Source organism: Cervus canadensis, chromosome 17 (assembly GCF_019320065.1).
Source record: "Cervus canadensis isolate Bull #8, Minnesota chromosome 17, ASM1932006v1, whole genome shotgun sequence".
NCBI classification, from domain to species: domain Eukaryota; kingdom Metazoa; phylum Chordata; class Mammalia; order Artiodactyla; family Cervidae; genus Cervus; species Cervus canadensis.
This window is the reverse complement of record NC_057402.1, coordinates 41,136,933-41,155,976: the sequence shown is the minus strand read 5'-3', so window position 1 is coordinate 41,155,976 and position 19,044 is coordinate 41,136,933. Positions and strand designations below refer to the sequence as shown.

Sequence of the window (19,044 nt, the reverse complement as noted above, 5' to 3'; positions counted from 1 at the left end):
ATCAGACAGGGTCCTTCTACTGAGGAGCTAATGGTCCACCCACTGCCCTCCTTCCCCTTCTGCCCACCCTGTGCTATCAACTGCCTCCCTTCAGCTTTTTCATCTCTTCTGGGGAGGGAAGCCCCTGCGAGGAAAGGGTTGAAGGGCCTGAGATGCTCCCCGAGTGCCCCTCTCTGTCTCCTTGTCCTGGAGGGGAGGGTTTTCTCCCCACCCAGTCCCACCCCACAGTCACCCACCGGTTATTGGACAAGAGGCTTGACCACATGTTCTAACTGGAAGGCAGAATTTGGGGGAAGATGGTCAGGGAGCAGACTGAAAACCCTGCAGACCTGGCACTGGGCTACAAATGGATCTTTAAAGACAAGAGACTTCACAACCTTCCTTCTCTTCCCTACCAGGCCAGTTTCTGTATACTCTGCTGGGAGCCTCACCACTTTTAATAATCCAACTTGTTCAGGGTAGGGTCTACCAACTAGAGCCTTGCAGGCCACGTCTGGGCCACTGCCTATGTTTATAAGGCTCACGAACGAAGGACAGTTTTCCTGTTTCTTCAATGGCTGAAAAAAAGTCAAAAGAGGTTTTGATGCTTTTGTGACAAACTAAATTCAAATTTCAGTCTCCATAGAAAAGCTTTACTGGGACACAGCCATACTCATTCATTGACCTCTGGTCTACAGCTGCTCTTGGGCAGCATTGAGTAGTTTCTACAGACAGCTTGTGCTTGCAAAGTTTAAAACGTTTTCTGTCTGGCTCTTTATAGAAAAAGTTTGCCAATTGTAACATTATACAGGGTTATGCATATGGATTTTATTATATGGACAGTGGGGAGTGTTGGAAGCTTTTTCTAATTTGGGAGGGACCAGCCAGGACCAGGGTTTTTTTGTTTGGTTTTTTTAAAGATGATTCAAGAAGCTGAGTGTAAGACGAAGTGGACTGGCCAGACACCAGAAACAGTAAAACCAGTTCAGAGGCTATTTTAAGACCAGGCTCCCAGCTCTTCAGGGTCTTCCCTGAGGCTGTAAACTTGGGAGGAAACAGATGCTGAAGGGTGAAGCAGTGGCTTCTGTGGAGGTGGCAGATGAGGCCAGAGAACCCCTGAAGGTGTCTGATCTTAGTGAACTAGAGAACGATGATGAATTACATAGAAAAGAGGTGGAGGACTGGATAAATCACAAGCTGGAATCAAGATTGCCCAGAAAAATATCAATAACCACAGATATGCAGATGATACAACTTTAATGCCAGAAAGTGAAGAGGAACCAAAGAGCTTCTTGATGAGGGTGAAAGAGGAGAGTGAAAAAACTGGCTTAAAACTCAACATTCAAAAAATGAAGATCCATCCATCCATCCATCCATCCAGTGCCATCACTTCATGCAAATAGATGGGGAAAAAGTGGAAACAGTGACAGATTTTATTTTCTTGGGCTCCAGAATCACTGCAGACAGTGACTGCAGCCACAAAATTAAAAGATGCTTGCTCCTTAAAAGAAAAGTTATGACAAACCTAGACAGCATATTAAAAAGCGGAGACCACTTCACTGACAATGGGCCATCTAGTCAAAGCTATGGTTTTTCCAGTAGTCATGTATGAATATGAGAGTTGGACCATAAAGAAAGGTGAGTCCCAAAGAACTGATGCTTTCAAACTGCGGTGCTGAAGAAGACTCTTGAGAGTCCCTTGGACCGCAAGGAGATCAAACCAATCAATCCTAAAGGAAATCAACCCTGAATATTCATTGGAAAGACTGATTCTGAAGCTGAAGCTCCAATACTTTGGCTGCCTGATGCAAAGAGCAGACTTATTGGAAAAGACCCTGGTGCTGGGAAAGATTGAGGACAGGAGGATTGGGGGCAACAGAGGGTGAGATGGTTGGAGGGCATCACTGACTCAATGGACATGAGTTTGAGCAAACTCCGGGAGAAGGACAGGGAAGCCTGGTGTGCTGCAGTCCATGGGGTTGCAAAGAGTTGAACACGACTTAGTGACTGAACAGCAACCACAAGAAGGTGAAGGAAGAGGACCAAATGAAGATATTCAGTTTTAAACAGCAGAGTGGAGTCAGGTCTCCAGGTGACCACTAGGTGGCGCAGTCCAACAGGCGAATGAAAATTTGGGTCCCAGTTCAAGAAGGGAATTAAGCTTGTTGAATTGTTTATAGGGTCATGTGGAAAATAGCTGAAGTTATAGAGTGGATAAAGGAGGCAGGGAAGAGAGGAGAGTGAAGAGGGCTGAGGCACAGTTTTAGGAGAATAACTGAATCCAGAGGCCTGCAGAGGAGTCCCTGAGAGAAAAAGAGGAAAGTGGATCAGAATCTTGAGACTCTGATTTATATCTGCTGAACTTTTCTGTGTTTGAATAAAAGGTGGAGGAAGAACTGAACTGGCCAGGAGAAACCAGCTTCATGGATTTGCTTTCCAGGTTTTTGTCTCCCTTAGTTCATAGCAATCGTAAGAGTTCGGTGAAAAAGACAGTCAGCTAGTTTGCAGTCCTTGATTATAGCCTCAGATAATTAACTGAATCCCATTTTGTAACTTCTTTCAAAAGTGAAGCTTAAGCATAGGGCCTCGAGACACTTCCCTGGTGGCTCAGCGGTAAAGAATCTGTCTGCCAATGCAGGAGACACAGGTTTGATCCCTGGTCAGGGAAGATCCCACATACTGAGGAACAACTAATCCTGTGTGCCACAGCTATGAAAGCCCTCTCACCCCAGAGCTCATGCTCTGCTACTAGAGAAACCACCACAATGAGAAGCCCACGCACCACAACTAGAGAGTGGCCCCTGGCAACTAGAGAAAAGCCCACATAGCAACAAAGACCCAGCACAGCCAAAAATAAATTAATTAATCAATTTTTTAAAAAAAGAATAGGGCCTTGAATTCACAGGAGATATATCTATTGTGTTGACTGAAAAAAAGAAGATGCACAATGTGAGAGTTAGAGTTAAGTTTCATTTGGGGCAAAATGAGGACTGCAGCCCAGGAGACAGCACCTTACATAGTTCTGAGAGACTGCTCCAAACAGGTAGTGGGGGAAGGTCAGTATATAAGATTTTGGTGAAGGCGGCGTTCAGTGCAATCAAGCACTTACTTTACAAGAGGTTTTCTGCTAGTCACGAGGAGCTAATGTCACTAAGAGCTAATCTTAGTGCTTTCCTAGATATGAGGAAATGTGAGGATTGGGGTCATAAAATCAGTTCCTGAAATTATCTAGCTATCTATAAAGATCTGTTCCACCAGTTTCCCTGGAGCTCAAAGTGCCTCACTCTCTACCCTGGACTCGCTTCAGGGTGTGTCAAAAGTCAACAGCTGCAGCAGCCCAGGGTTCAATCTCCACAGAGGCAGATGGCAGATGCCCTTGGCAGGTGCCAATTTGTAGTTGACAGGTGCAACAAAACTATTGTGTCCAGATCAAGGCTAATAATATTTTATCTGTATTCCCCTTGCAAAAAAATGATTGTGTAAGATTTATATGGTGAAACCGAGGCTAATCACCTTCCACCAGAAATGACCAAATAAGGAATAAAGACTGGGGGTACCAGAGTTGGGCTCCGTGGCTCCCTTGGGATGGATCTTCCAATAATTTGAAGACAAGTTCAGGATTTTGTGTAATGAAGAATGGGTAGTGAAGTATGAAGTATGTCCTTTATAAATCCTTCCTTCAGCATGCACTTAGTTATATTGTGATTATTTTTTTAATTTGTGAGTTTTCATTCCTCAACTTGGCATCTTCTAAGGACAAGAACTGAGCCTTTTGTCTTTCTCCTCTAGTTTTAGCAACTGAACATATCGAGCTGATTTGAATATTCTCCCCACCTCTTTTATTGTCACAGACACATTGGATAAAACAGCACTTTCAAACTCCAGAGAAAGAAATGGAAACGCCCAGCTTTTCAGACACAAAGAAACCACTTAATCTCAAGTATGACATTCCCAGGAGTTGATGATGTGATAGTGAAACTGACTGGTGTCGTTTCTAGGGCTCCAAAAAGCTCTGGTACCATTGTTCTTTATGTCTCAGCACAGAAAGAATTCAGTGAGAGACAAAGTAGTAGATAAGGAATGGTTTATTAGAATAGGACACTTGTGGGTTCTATAGGTGGGCAGATGAGAAATGCCACACCCTGAGAACTTACCAGGCTACAGTTTTATAATAATATGGAAGCGTGGGGAGAAGAAGACCTTCTTTCTCTTTCTTGAGTAGACGTCATGCGTCCATCATCAGCTCCTCCTCCAGGTTGGCCAGGCACGTTTTCTTGTCCCTACAGTTCAATCTAGGTCCACACATTACTCTTTCTCATGTGTGCAGAGAGCGTGTCCTAGGGATTATTAACTTACTGAGCTCACTGGGCAGGATGTGGGGCTCACGCCACTGTTGTTTTTCTGTTTGGGGCATGTCTTCGGCTTCTGTCGCATGGTTTTGTTGCTAAACAGGCCTGCTTGGTTCTGTGGTCAAGCAAGCCTGCTTTCCTAAGTAATCATTAGCTGACAGGCTCTCCCGTATTTTTTCTACTCACAGTCCCCTAGTGGGATTAACTATTTAATCACCTACTTTGTCTCTTCACTCTGTCCCTGTCAATAGCACAGGAAGCTGCTTATGGCATAAGGCCCAGGGGCTGGGGTTTGATGCCCACACAGGGACAGGGGAGGTGGCCATGGGCCCTGGGAACCTCTGAGAACCTGCAGAAAGCCTTTGTGCTCATGAGCCAGCAAGCTAAGGGAAGCAAGGAGGAAATATAACGTTGTCCTCAGCTCTTGGGTGGAGGAAAGACATCTCCCTCAAGAAAACAGAGTCAGCCTGTGTCTGGGTGAGTCTGCAGCTTTCCCATCTGAACCCGGGTCTCAGGACTTCCACACCACCGAGCTTATGTTACAACTAGACCTAAACCAGCCCTGAGACCCCTGGGTGCCTACTGGAAAGAAAGGGAAAAAATAAAAGCAGTCTGAGGGCCATGGGGGTTCCACTAGTAAACAAGCTCCCCTTGAAAATGGGTTGAAAATAAAGACTATAACTTTTCAGCCATAAAAAGAATTAAATCCTGCCACTTAGGACAACATGGATGGACCTTGAAGACATTATGCTGTGTGAGGTAAGTCAGACAGAGAAAGACAGTACATGATCTTATTTACATGTGGACTAAAAACAGAACAAAAAACCTGAACTCACAGATTCAGAGACTAAATGGGTGGTTGCTGAAGGTGGTCAAAAGTCATTAGCTTCCAGTTATAAAATGAATCAATCATGGTGACTTTAGTTAATAATATTATATTGTGCGTTTGAAAGTAGCTGAGAGAGTAGAGCTTTTTAAAAGTTTTTTTTATTGAAGTATAGATGATTTACAGTGTTGTGCTAATTTCTGCTGTATAGCAAAGCGACTCAGTGATACACATTTATATTCTTTTTCATATTCTTCTCCATTATGGCTTATCACAGGATATTGAGTATAGTTCCCTGTGCTGTACAGTAGGACCTTCCTGTTTATCCATCCTCTATATACTAGTTTGCATCTGCCAATCCCAAACTCCCACTCCTTCCCTCTTTCAGCCCTCCACTGCTTCGACAACCACATACCTCTTTAGATAGTAGATCTTGAAAGTTTTCTCATCACAATGAAAAAAAAAAAAAAACTTGTAACCAGGTGTGGTGACTAATATTAACTAGATTATGAGTTAAGCAAATTCCAGGAGATGGTGAAGGACAGGAAAGCCTGGGGTGCTACAGTCCATTGGGTCAAAAAGAATCAGACATGACTTAGCAACTGAACAACAACAATATTGTGGTGATTATTTCTCAGTGTATAATATGCTGAAAAAAATAAAAGAAGTAACTGAAAAACAATAAGGAAAGAATAGAACACAGTGAAAAGATAAATGTGAAAAAATAACTTAGAAATTAAAAAAAGTAAAGCCATTGAAATTTAAAAACAAACAAACCTTGGTGAATGGGTTAGACAGCAGATAAATGCAACTGTCAGGAGAATATGTGAGCTGGAAATTATCCAGGAGGCCACACAGAGCAATGGAGAAGAAAAAGATGAGCACTAGAGAAACAAGGAAAAGAGGTTGAGAAGGTCTAGAATAATCTAATGAGAATTCTAGAAAGAAAGAGCATCATGAAAGCAGGGGAGTGATAGGTAATGAGAACATGGTTAAGAATATTCTAGAATTATTTCAAAGCCCAGAACTTCAATATGAGGAAGCACCCCAATACATCCTAGTTAAAATTCAGCCTATTGAAGACAAAGGGAAAAGTGTATTTAAAACAACCAGAGAAAAAAAGATGGATTGTCTATCAATTCAGTTCAGTTCAGTCGCTCATTCGTGTCTGACTCTTTGCAACCCCATGAATTGCAGCATGCCAGGCCTCCCTGTCCATCACCAACTCCTGGAGTTTACTCAAACCCGTGTCCATTGAGTCAGTGATGCCATCCAACCATCTCATCCTCTGTCATCCCCTTCTCCTCCTGCCCCCAATCCCTCCCAGCATCAGGGTCTTTTCCAATGAGTCAACTCTTCGCATGAGGTGGCCTAAGTATTGGAGTTTCAGCTTCAGCATCAGTCCTTCCAATGAACACCCAGGACTGATCTCCTTTAGGATGGACTGGTTGGATCTCCTTGCAGTCCAAGGGACTCTCAAGAGTCTTCTCCAACACCACAGTTCAAAAGCATCAATTCTTCAGTGCTCAGCTTTCTTCACAGTCCAACTCTCACATCGATACATGACCACTGGAAAAACCATAGCCTTGACCAGAAGGACCTTGTTGGCAAAGTAATGTCTCTGCTTTTTAATATGCTATCTAGGTTGGTCATAACTTTCCTTCCAAGGAGTAAGCGTCTTTTAATTTCATGGCTGCAGTCACCATCTACAGTGATTTTGGAGCCCCAAAAAATAAAGTCAGCCACTGTTTCCACTGTTTCCCCATCTATTTCCCATGAATTGATGGGACCAGATGCCATGATCTTAGTTTTCTGAATGTTGAGCCTTAAGCCAACTTTTTCACTCTCCTCTTTCACTTTCATCAAGAGGCTTTTTAGTTCCTCTTCACTTTCTGCCATAAGGGTGGTGTCATCTGCACATCTGAGGTTATTGATATTTCTCCCGGCAATCCTGATTCCAGCTTGTGCTTCTTCCAGCCCAGCGTTTCTCATGATGTACTCTGCATATAAGATAAATAAGCAGGGCGACAATATACAGCCTTGACGTACTCCTTTTCCTATTTGGAACCAGTGTGTTGTTTCCTGTCCAGTTCTAACTGTTGCTTCCTGACCTGCATACAGGTTTCTCAAGAGGCAAGTCAGGTGGTCTGGTATTCCCATCTCTTTCAGAATTTTCCACAGTTTATTGTGATCCACACAAAGTCTTTGGCATAGTCAATAAAGCAGAAATAGACATATAATGGACCCATAATTAAGTGACTGCAGATTCAGCAACAGCAATCAGGCCAGAAAGTCATGTTAAAAATACAAAAGCAGAGGACTTCCCTCGGGGTCCAGTGGTTAAGACTCTGTGCTTCCACAGTAGAGGGCACAGGTTCAATCCCTGGTTGGGGAACTAAAATCCCACATGCCTTGCAGTGTGGTCAAACAAAAACAAAACAAAAAAAACAAAACAGAGACAGTGCTGTCTGTTGGTGTATTGAATAGATTGAATGAATGGGAGAAAGTGATTTTCTGTGCACATAAAAATGGATTTCTGGATACAGAAAAAATTCTTCTCTTAGGTGTGTTAGTGTTGTGGAGACAGGACTTGGAGTAAAAAGCCCCCAGTCCTAATTCTTGTTACCATATGAACTTCAGACTTCTCTGAGCTCACTTTCCTCTTCTGTAAGACATGATCTTCATGGCATTCTGGAAACATCACATCCAACCCACATTTAGTGAGTACTAGGGAGGCCTCACCCAGAACTGGCCCTCGGGGAACAGCATCTGCTGTTACAAAGCTCCATCTTCAGGGAGGGACTCTCGGGCTATCAGTGACCACTGGGATGATGAGAGCTCTGAGAGTGGGAGGTGCCAGGTGCCCCAAGAGCACAAAATCGGAAGAGACTGAGAGGTTAAGAGGCAGTAGCTGGGACTTCCCTGGTGGTTCAGTGGTTAAGAATCTACCTTCTAATGCAGGGGACACGGGTTCGATCCCTGATTGGGGAACTAAGATCCCACATGCCGCAGGGCAACTAAGCCCACTCATGGTAACTAAAGAAAGCTTGTGGACCACAACAAAGACCCAGTGCAACAAAAAATAAAGAGATGGTAGCTGGAAAATGTAGGAGACACATGTTGTAGTTGAGAAGATCCATGGAAACAAGCACAGAGCTTCACAGATGACAGTGGAAAGGCAGGTGTATGATGTTTCAGCAAGTGGTCCAGGGGAGAGGGCGGCATGAGGGGCTGAAGCTGGAGGGGAAGAGGTGAAGCCAGGAGGTGGACAGGGAGCCGACTGGGCCAGGCCTTGGCTAAGGACCCTGGATCCCACCCTGGACCATAAGAGGGGCCAGAGAAGGCCCAGCCCTGCTGCCCTGCCCGCCTCTCAGTGGGAGAGAGCTGGGTGAGTAATGTGCTCTGTGGTGGTTTGTGCATCACACAGAGAGCTGGACAGAGGGTGGGGGAGGGCACTAGAGTTTAAGGTGGGGGTAACGCCCCCTGGGGGGCCACACTCTTCTCAGCTACAATTCCTCCCTCCTCCCTCTCCCAACAGGTGATGAAATTCTGGAACTCAATGGGGAATCGATGGCTGGACTGACACATCAGGACGCTTTACAGAAATTCAAGGTGACCGTTTGTTGTCCCTCTCTGGCCAAACGCTGGGGCCTCCAGACAAAGGAACCGAGCTCCCAACATCACCCTCCTTACTTCAAACCTACACATTTGAACTGTGGACTCCTTTGCATGGGGCACCCCACTGACACCAATCTTGGCACAGTGCCCAAAAGAGGCCTTACTCAGGAAATCACAGTGTGGTCAGGACTGTTGTCAGAGGCCACATCAACTATCTAAGGTTTATAACACTGTTTCAGAACGTTCTGCGGAGAAGGCAATGGCACCCCACTCCAGTACTCTTGCCTGGAAAATCCCATGGATGGAGGAGCCTGGTAGGCTGCAGTCCATGGGGTCACGAAGAGTCAGACATGACTGAGCGACTTCACTTTCACTTTTCACTTTTATGCATTGGAGAAGGAAATGGCAAGCCACTCCAGTGTTCTTGCCTGGAGAATCCCAGGGATGGGGTCACACAGAGTCAGACACGACTGAAGTGACTTAGCAGCAGCAGCAGCAGCAAAACGTTCTGTGTATTTCTGTTACAATCTGCTTTAAGTTTTGAAGACAGTCACTGAAAGGTATTTTCTGAGTCTCTGACTAGGTAGTTCAAGACTATCTTTTTGGCATATATATGTATATATGTGGTATTTGCACACACGTGTTCAGTTGTGTCCAGTTCTTTGTGACCCCATGGACTGCAGCCTGCCAGGCTCCTCTGTCCATGGCATTTCCCAGGCAAGAATATTGGAGTAGGTTGCCAATTCCTTCTCCAGGGGATTGTCCGGACCCAGGGATTGAACCTGTGTCTCTTGCATCTTCTGCATTGGTAGGAGGATTCTTCACTACTGAGCCACCTGGGAATGGGCTTCCGTATAGTTCATCTGGTAAAGAATCCACCTGCAATGCAGGAGACCCCAGTTTGATTCCTGGGTCAGGAAGATCCACTGGAGAAGGGAACGGCTACCCACTCCAGTATTCTGGCCTGAAGAATTCCATGGACTGTATAGTCTATGGGATCGCAAAGAGACACAACTGAGCAACTTTCACTTTCACCTGGGAATATATGTGGTATATAAGATGTCATATCCATATTCAGACATACAAATATATATCATGTATATGTATACATGGGCTTCCCTGGTAGTTCAATGGTGTAAAATAAATCCCCCTGTCAACGTAGGAGAAACAGGTTTGATCCCTGAGTCAGGAAGACCCCCTAGAGAAGGGAATGGCAACCCACTCCAGTATTCTTGCCTGGAGAATCCCATGAATAGAGGAGCCTGACAGGCTATAGTCCGTGGGGTCCCAAAGAGTCAGACGTGACTGAACAACTAAACAGGAATCAGAGATGACTGAACAACTAAACATGAACAACTAAACAACTGCATATGTATATATAGGTTTCCATATCACACACACACACACACACACACACACTCTCTGCTACATGTTCTTCAAAAACATGTTCTTCCACTACTGTTATTCACAAAAAAATAGTAATAAATAAAATGTCGGCCTTGCCCTGAGCTGCTGCTGGAAGCTGTGACCCTCTCTATTTCAGCAAGCCAAAAAGGGGCTGCTCACCCTCACGGTCAGGACCCGCCTGACGGCCCCCCACTCCCTGGGCAGCCACCTGTCACCCCCACTGTGCCGTTCCCTGAGCTCCAGCACCTGCATCACCAAGGACTGCGGCCCCTTCGTCCTGGAGAGCCCCGGGGCTCCCGCCAGCAGCACCAAGCCCAATGACAGGATCCTGGTGGAGGTGTCGCTGAAGAAAGGTAGGCAGGCGCTGCCTCCTGGGGCCTCACTGTCCTCCTCCACCCTCTGACTGGACCCCCCACTTCTGAGCTGTCTCCCAGATTTTCCTAGGGGGAATCAGGCCAGGCTGTTGTCCTTAAACAGATTTTTGTTATTGGCGTATAGTTGCCTTATGGCTTCCCAGGTGGCTCAGATGGTGAAGAATCCACCTGCCAATGCAGTAGACGTGGGTTTGGTCCCTGGGCCAGGAAGATCCCCTGGAGAAGGCAATATCAACCCACTTCAGTGTTCTTGCCTGGGAAATCCCATCTACAGTCCATGGGGTTGCAAGGGTCGGAGACAGCCAAGCGACTGAGCACACACACGGTTGATTTACAATATCGTGTTAGTTTCTGCTGTACAGGAAAGTGAATCAGCTGTGCATATACATATATCCCTCTTTTTTGGATTTCCTTCCCACTTAAATCACCAGAGAGCAATGAGTAGAGTTTCTGTGCTCTACAGTAGGTTCTCATTAGTTAGCTATTTTATACATAGTAATGTATATATGTCAATCCCAGTCTCCCAGTTCATCCCACCTCCCTTTCCCCCTTGGTACCCATACGATTGTCCTTGATGTCTGTGTCTCTGTTTATGATTTTCCAATATTTTATGATTATTGTTTAGCCCCAGGGTCTAGGGCTCTGTTTGTTAACAGAAACCCAGGACACGCATCCAGATTCAGTCAATTCAGTCAGTGTGTTCTGGTGCAGTGGTTAAAATAAAACAGAATGAAGCAAACGCAGGTCTCTCTCTCATGCATACACACACACACGACCAGGAGTTACAGCTCTATGGCTAATCTGCTGGGACCTTGGATAGGTCACTTGCCCTCTCTGGGATCTTTTTCTTACTTGCAACAGAGAATTGAGATGCTCTCACACCCAGACATTTGAAGATCAACATCCAGTCCCTTCACCACTCGGGGTGGATGCTGACAGCAACGGGCTCAGCAGCCCCTCCCGGCCAGAGTGCAGCCAGGCTGAGACCTGGAGGGTGAAGAGGAGGTGGCCGGCCCAGATTGTTGGGAGAGAGGGAAGGCCAGTGTGGCTGCAGCAAGGTGGGCAGGGTGAGAAGTGGTTTTGGAGCCCTTGGTGGGGACAGAGAGAAAGAACCTGCAGGCCTTTGTAGTTTTGTTGTTGTTGTTCAGTTGCTCAGTTGTGTTTGACTCTTTGTGACACCATGGACTGCAGTACACCAGGTTTTCCTGTCCTTCACTATCTCCCAGAGTTTGTTCAAATTCATGTCCATTGAGTTGGTGATGGCATCCAACCATCTCATCCTCTGTCACTGTCTTCTCCTCCTGCCCTCAATGCTTCCCAGCATCAGGGTCTTTTCCAGTGAGTTGGCTCTTTGCATCAGGTGGCCAAAGTATTTGAAGCTTCAGCTTCAGCATCAGTCCTTCAGTGAATATTCAGGATTGATTTCCTTTAGAATTGACTGGTTTGATCTCCTTGATTGATTCTCTGCTAATTGCAATTGGAAATCCTTGAGGGACTTCTGAGCACTTTCTCCATGATGAGCCATGTTCCAGCCATACTGGCTGGCCTCCTTGTTGGTTCTGCAACCTGGCCTGCTCTCCTTCCTTCTTCCCTGCCTCCCATCTTCCCTCTTTCCTCCTTCCTTCCCTCCCTCCGTCTGTCCCTTCCTCCTTTCCTTTTCTCATTTTTCCTTCTCCCTCCATGTCTTCCTTCCTTCTCTTTCCCTATTTGATCTCAGCATCCTCATCTGCCTTAGTCACTAGTTTCTGACCCCTGAGCAGTGCCTGTTCACAGTGATGCTCTGTGACTATGCACGTAGTGAATGCATTGATCAATAGGAGACACCAGCTAACCCAGGACAAGTTTGGGCCCCTGACAGACCAGCACACACCTGGTCTAGTGCAGTCACAAGCCCCAGCCTCCACCCTGTTCTGTCTTCCAGAGGCTGGTGTCGGGCTGGGCATCGGACTGTGCAGCATCCCCTATTTCCAGTGCATTTCCGGCATCTTCGTTCACACACTGTCTCCAGGATCCGTGGCACACCTGGATGGTCGACTGCGGTATGTCCCGATTATGTTTTGGAAAAGATCTTAGGGAAGGAATTCCTTAGTGTGTCAGGAGATTGATCGGAAGATGAGATCTTTAAAATTGTCCAGTGATAGCTCAGAGCCTTGATCCTCAAAGTGTGGTTCCTGGACCAGGGGCATTGACATCCCTTGGGAATCCCTTGGACATGCAGAATTCCAGGGCCCTCCCTGACTCACTGAATTGAAACCAGCATTTTTAGGAGATCCTGGGGAATTTGTACACACATCATCATGTAAGAAATATTGTTTCAGAGAATAATGGCCAGAAACAGAAAACATGAAGTGAACACACTTTAATTCAGATGTAACTGATGTTGATTGTATAGTGACATAAACAGGAGGTTCAAGGAGGTTTGCCTGTGTAGTCTATGTGGAAAAAAAAGCTTACTGAGTAAATCAGTAGGATTAACTCCATTTCTTGGTAGCACAAACAAAAGATTTTTCGGCATTTTATGTATGTCTTTTTACAAATAACTTCTAAGAGAAGTAAAAATCTAAATTTTATTTTCAACAAGTTATCTGAGTCTAGTAATAACATTTTATTCCAGTTTAACTTGTTAGAATACTCAGTTCCACATTCATATATGGTTTATCTTCTCTCATCGAGCATATGATATATGCTGGTAGCTCAGTAGTAAAGAATCTGCCTGCCACGCAGGAGATTCCTGGGTCAAGTTCAGTTCCTGGGTCAGGAAGATCCTCTGGGGAAGGAAATGGCAACCCACTCCAGTTTTCTTGCCTGGGAAATCTCATGGACAGAGGAACCTGGTGGGCTACAGTCCATGGGGTCACAAAGAGTCGGACATGACTTAGCTACTAAACAACAGCAATATATGCTATATATTTATATGTATCCCAGATAATATATCTTCATGTATACCTTCTCTACTGAGTTTGGGTTTTGCTAAATCAGCAGGGTTTGGCCATATTTTAAAGGTCTTCCTATCACTATAGTATGTACAGGCTTGAATTAATGATGGGTTTGCTGCTATCCTAGGCAGGAGGGTGATGGCTGATTGGCTGAGCTGCTGTGCTGTCATCTGAGACAGCGTGGCTCAGTCAGAGTGATGGTTTTAGTCCAAATCTCTTGAGACAGTCTTCCTTCTTAGACTTGAGCTGAGTAGGGATTGCTTTGGAAACTTTCACTTTCCTTGGCATCAGGTGCTATCTGGCGATGGTCTTTTACAGCAATGAAAATGTGTGCTTTCTTAGCAAGAACGGGAAAGGGGGACCAACTCTGCATTAGCAATGTAGAAGAAAGAAGCAGCCGATCACAGCAGCAGGAACCATGAAATCAGTGTCAGGAGACCTAAATTTCAGTCCCAACTCTGCTGATAACCAGCTAGGGCAGAGGATGGCAAATGAGGGCCCACCATCTGTTTTTTTTTTTAAATAAAGTTTTATTGGAACAAAGCCGTGCTCATTCATTTACATATTCTCTAAGGCTGTTTTTTTTATGCTATGATATCAGAGTTGCAGAGTTGCGATAGAGATGGTATGGTCTCCAAAGCCTAAAATATTTACTATGTGGCACTTAACAGAAAAAGTTTTTAGTCCTTAAGTGAGGTCTTATTGAGGAGATAATTTCACCCTCTCTGCCTCATTCTCCCCATGTGTGAAGCAAGGGAATTGGTTTGTACAAATTCCCTGTTTATCGAAGCAGCCTTATTTTTTTCTACCTCATCACCCCCCCACCCATTTCCTGCCTTATAAGAATGAACTCCATTGCCTTCCCAATTTATTTCTTTTTGTAAGAACCTCAACCAGTGATTTCTTCTCTACCTTTTAGCACATCCCATTCGTTCATTCCCTTACACATTCTGCGTATGGGAACACAGAAGGCCCAACAGAGGACATGATCAGTTCACCTGTGGTTAATTGGTTAATCCATTACACTGGTTAAACTACACACTTCATCTCATTTGAGTTTAAGTTATATGGACAAGGGCAGAAAAAAGTTACAAACTGTGGTGAATGTTGCCCCACTCTGGGATGCACCGTCTCCCATTTTGTGGTCATGCATGAAGTGGGTGTGTGATGAGCTGCTTTGGTCAGTGAATTTGGGGTCTCATCACGTAGCCTAGGAAGGAGTGGGACCTTGGGGACTCAGTCGTGCACATGCCCTGTGAATGAGCTGCCTGACAGCTCCCTGTTGCTGCCTTTTGCAGATGCGGCGATGAGCTGGTGGAGATCAACGACTCCCCCGTTCACTGCATGACACTCAACGAAGTCTATGCCATCCTGAGTCACTGTAACCCGGGTCCCATCCCCATCATGGTTAGCCGCCATCCGGACCCACAGGTGACTCCCCCTGAGCATCCTCTCCCTCCCAGGCCCACTCCCGCAGGACTCCCATGGGAACAAGAAGTGGATGAACGTGCAGACATTGTTAACTGAGTTTGAACCAAACATCTGTACTAACAAGTTTCTGCAGCAGAAGTCCTATGCAAGCTCCTAGACACCGAGGCACTTGGCATTAGCTCAGGGAGGTTCTTGTAGCTGATTTACAGGCCCGAGGGCTGGAAAACATAGACCCAGAGTTCCTGTTAACAGGTAGAAGAGATTCACTCGTCCATGAATCCAGCAGGTCCCCACTATGTGACTCTGGAGCTGGGTGCTGGGCACACAGGGAGAGTGAGTGAGCTCATAGCACACAGTCCTGCCCTCCAGATCCTTACATTCCCACGAGACTGGCAGAGAAATCATTGCAATATTGCAATGATTGCAATATTGCAAAATTGCATGGTCGGTACTATAAGAACACAGGGATACAGAAAGGAAGGCTAGATAAAAGCAAGATGTACAGAAGTTAGTTTTCTCCAGGCAAAGGCTTTGTGCAAGGTCATTCCAGGCAGCAGGGACACAGCGGTAAGTTGCAGAGTTGTGAAGTCACCTGCCGTGGAAGGAGGGAGGGGTAGGTTTTCAGGACTGGGGTGCAGAGACGGGAGCAGAGGGTTGAGAATGGAGTTTGGTGAGGCATTGGGGTCACATGCCAAGGGCTTTCCACAGCACGCTAAGGTGTTTGCATTCTGTGGGTGGTGATGAGCTAGGGGAGTCTGAAGCTCTAGCTGTAACATGTTCAGATTTTTCTTCTTACCCTTTGATTGCTTTGCAGAGGACAGGATGGAGTAGGTGGAGTTGGAGTTTTTCAGAGGAAGGAAACAGATGATGGGGCCTGAATTAAACAGCAGATGTGGGAGGAGAATATAACAGAAGGGGCAGCAGGAGGCAACATGGAAAGAATCAACAAAATCTGCTGGCTGGGGACTTCCCTGGCAGTCCAGTGGTTAAGGCTCTGCACTTTCAATGCAGGGGCTACAGTTTTGATCCCTGGTCGGGGAACTAAGATCCCACATGCCTTGTGGCATGGCCAAAAAATAAACAAATAAATAAATGAAATAGACCAGCAACAAGGATTTTAAAAACCATCTTCAATTCCCAGATGTTGGGGGAAAAAAAGAGATCTGTTGGCTGATTAGGTTTGGGATAAGAGAGAGGGGAGCCTAGGAGGACTGGAGTGTTTTTAGATTGGAAGACGGAGCGATGGCAACACCACAGCCAGAACAGAGAACTGGAGAAGGGAGTGTACTTGGGAGGAAAGAGAATTGTTGAGGCAGTCCAAGCTCGAGTTGGAAAAGAATTTCCAGACACAGAGCAGTTCAGAGGGGAGTGAGTGTTTTAAGAACAAAGAGCAGAGATAATGTGGGCAATGGGAGCACAGCAGGCCAACCTCCAGGCAGACCTGGCAGACCAGGAGAAGCCTACAGTTTCTGTGGGTTAATAGTCAATTTTTGTAGCCTCAAGACAAAGAAAATTCCTGCTGGACGGTAGGTGATTGGTTGGGGCACCATAGGCTGTTTACTGGAGTGGGCATCTTTGCCTAATTGGGAGTCAGGAAGCTTGTTAGTGATGATCATGAGGCTTTTGGCAAAGCCAAAGGGGCTCAGTCAGCTTCAGAGGTGACCTTGATTCTGGGCTCCACTTCTGAGGAGGCCTAACACCTGTGACCTTGGGGCAGAACTCAACAAGAATGATCTCATTTGGGGACCGGTAAGATGGAGGCACTGTAGGGTATTTAGTTAGACAGGCTAGCAGGCAGTTAGCTTTAAGACTGATAATGGTTGGCTTTAGAAAAGGCAGAGGAACCAGAGATCAAATTGCCAACATCCACTGGATCACCAAAAAGGCAAGAGAATTCCAGAAAAACATCTACTTCTGCTTTATTGACTACGACAAAGTCTTTAACTGTGTGGATAACAACACACTGTGGAAAATTCTTAAAGAGGTGGGAATACACCTTACCTGCCACCTTACCTTACAGACCACCTTACCTGCCTCCTGAGAAATCTGTATGCAGGTCAGGAAGAAACAGTTAGAACCAGATTTGGAACAACACACTTGTTCCAAACTGGGAAAGGAGTACGTCAAGGCTGTATATTGTCACCCTGCTTACTTAACGTCTATGCAGAGTACATCATGAGAAATGCCAGGTTGGATGAAGCACAAGCTGCAATCAGTATTGCTGGGAGAAATATCAATAACCTTAGATATGCAGATGATTACCACCCTTATGGCAGAAAGAGAAGAAGAACTAAAGAGCCTCTTGATAAAAGTAAAAGGAGAGAGTGAAAAAGTTGGCTTAAAACTCAACATTCAAAAAATGAAGATCATGGCATCCAGTCTCATCTCTTCATGGCACATAGATGGGGAAACAATGAAAACAGTGAGAGACTTTATTTTCTTGGGCTCCAAAGTCATTGCAGATAGTGACTGTAGCCATGAAATTAAAAGACGCTTGCTCCTTGGAGGAAAAGCTATGACCAACCTAGACAGCATGTTAAAAAGCAGAGACATTACTTTGCTGACAAAGGTCCATCTAGTCAAAACTATGGTTTTTCCAGTAGTCATGTGTGGATGTGAGAGTTGGACTATAAAGAAAGCTGAGTGCTAAAGAATTGATGCTTTTGAACTGTGGTGCTGGAGAAGACTCTTGAGAGTCCCTTGGACTGCAAGGAGATAAAATCAGTCAATCCTAAAGGAAATCAGTCCTGAATATTCATTAGAAGGACTGATATTGAAGCTGAAGCTCCAATAGTTTGGCCATCTGATGCGAACTGACTCATTGGAAAAGACCCTGGTGCTGGGAATGATTGAGGGCAGGAGGAGAAGGGGATGACAGAGGATGAGATAGTTGGATGGCATGACCAACTCAATGGACATGAGTTTGAGCAAGCTCCGAGAGTTGGTGATGAACATAGAAGACTGGAGTGCTGCAGTCCATGGGGTCACAGAGTCAGACATGACTTGAGCGACTGAACTGAACTGAACTGAACTGAGTGGCTGGCAAGTGAGATGCAGGTGGGAGCACAACTTGGGAAGTGCAGCCATGGGCATGGGTGTGATGACTTTGGGGACCCTGGTGATAATCACCATCAGTCTTTACTTCACTCAATGTGTTCCAGGTAGGTTTGCCAAAGACCTGACATACACAATGGCATTTAGTTGTTGTCCAACTCTGAAGCAGGTATGATTTTCCCCTCCATCTCACAGATGAGAAAACTGAGGCTTAGAAGGGAAAAGGCACTTGCCCAATGGTGGAGCTACAAAGTGGAGAGGCTAGGATTTAACCCCATGATAGCCTATGTTATTAATTAGTGGATTTCTGAACTCCCAGCAGAAGTAGGACAGAGAAGGGGATGGTGGGTAAGATCCACACAGGCCTGTGTGGCAGGGTTCAAATGCAGCCCTGCTCTGTAGTGAGCACTGACAGTAAGCACACTGGAGGAAATATTTATGTATTATTTGGCTGCACTGGGTCTTAATTGCAACACTTGGGATCTTCTATCTTTGTTTCGGCATGCAGACTCTTAGTTGTGGGTGGAATCTAGTTCCCTGATGAGGGATGGAACCCTGCAGTGGGAACACAGAGTCTTAGCCACTGGTCCACCAGGGAAGTCCCCAGTCTTAGCCATTTTGAAGCATGGAGTCCAGTGGTGTGATGGACATTCACATTTGTTTTGCAGCCATAACCATCAGCCATTCCCAGGACTCTTCATTTTGCCAAAGTGATGCTCTCTACCCCTTAAACAGCCCTCATACCCACCTCTGGAGATGACTCTTCTACTTACTTTCTGTCTCCCACCATGTCCCAGAGCTCCCACTGTTTGCTCTCTGATTTTGACAACTCTGCATACATCATCTAAGTGGCGCCATAGGTGACTGGGCTCTTTCACTTAGCGTGGTGTCCATTAGGCTCACCTGTGCTATGGACTGTGTCAGCGTTTCCTTCCTTTTTAAGGCTGAATAAGATTCCATTGTATATAGAGGCCATATTTTGCACATCCCTTCATTTGTTGATGGACACTTGGGTGGCTCCCACCTTTTGGCTATTGTAAATCCTGTTGCTAGGAACCTGGGTGTGCAAA

At 45.6% G+C, this 19,044-nt stretch overlaps 1 protein-coding gene across 4 annotated transcripts in view; it reads left to right on the top strand.

The window, feature by feature from the left end:
* IL16 (interleukin 16) overlaps nucleotides 1-19,044 on the top strand; it is a 112,549-nt gene that overhangs the window by 65,619 nt on the left and 27,886 nt on the right. For all 4 annotated transcript variants that reach the window (XM_043489438.1, XM_043489437.1, XM_043489440.1 and 1 more), the window contains 4 exons: nucleotides 8,693-8,766; nucleotides 10,316-10,532; nucleotides 12,475-12,592; nucleotides 14,788-14,920. In XM_043489438.1, coding sequence (XP_043345373.1) covers nucleotides 8,693-8,766; nucleotides 10,316-10,532; nucleotides 12,475-12,592; nucleotides 14,788-14,920 — 542 coding nt within the window. The remainder of the gene's footprint in view (nucleotides 1-8,692; nucleotides 8,767-10,315; nucleotides 10,533-12,474; nucleotides 12,593-14,787; nucleotides 14,921-19,044) is intronic.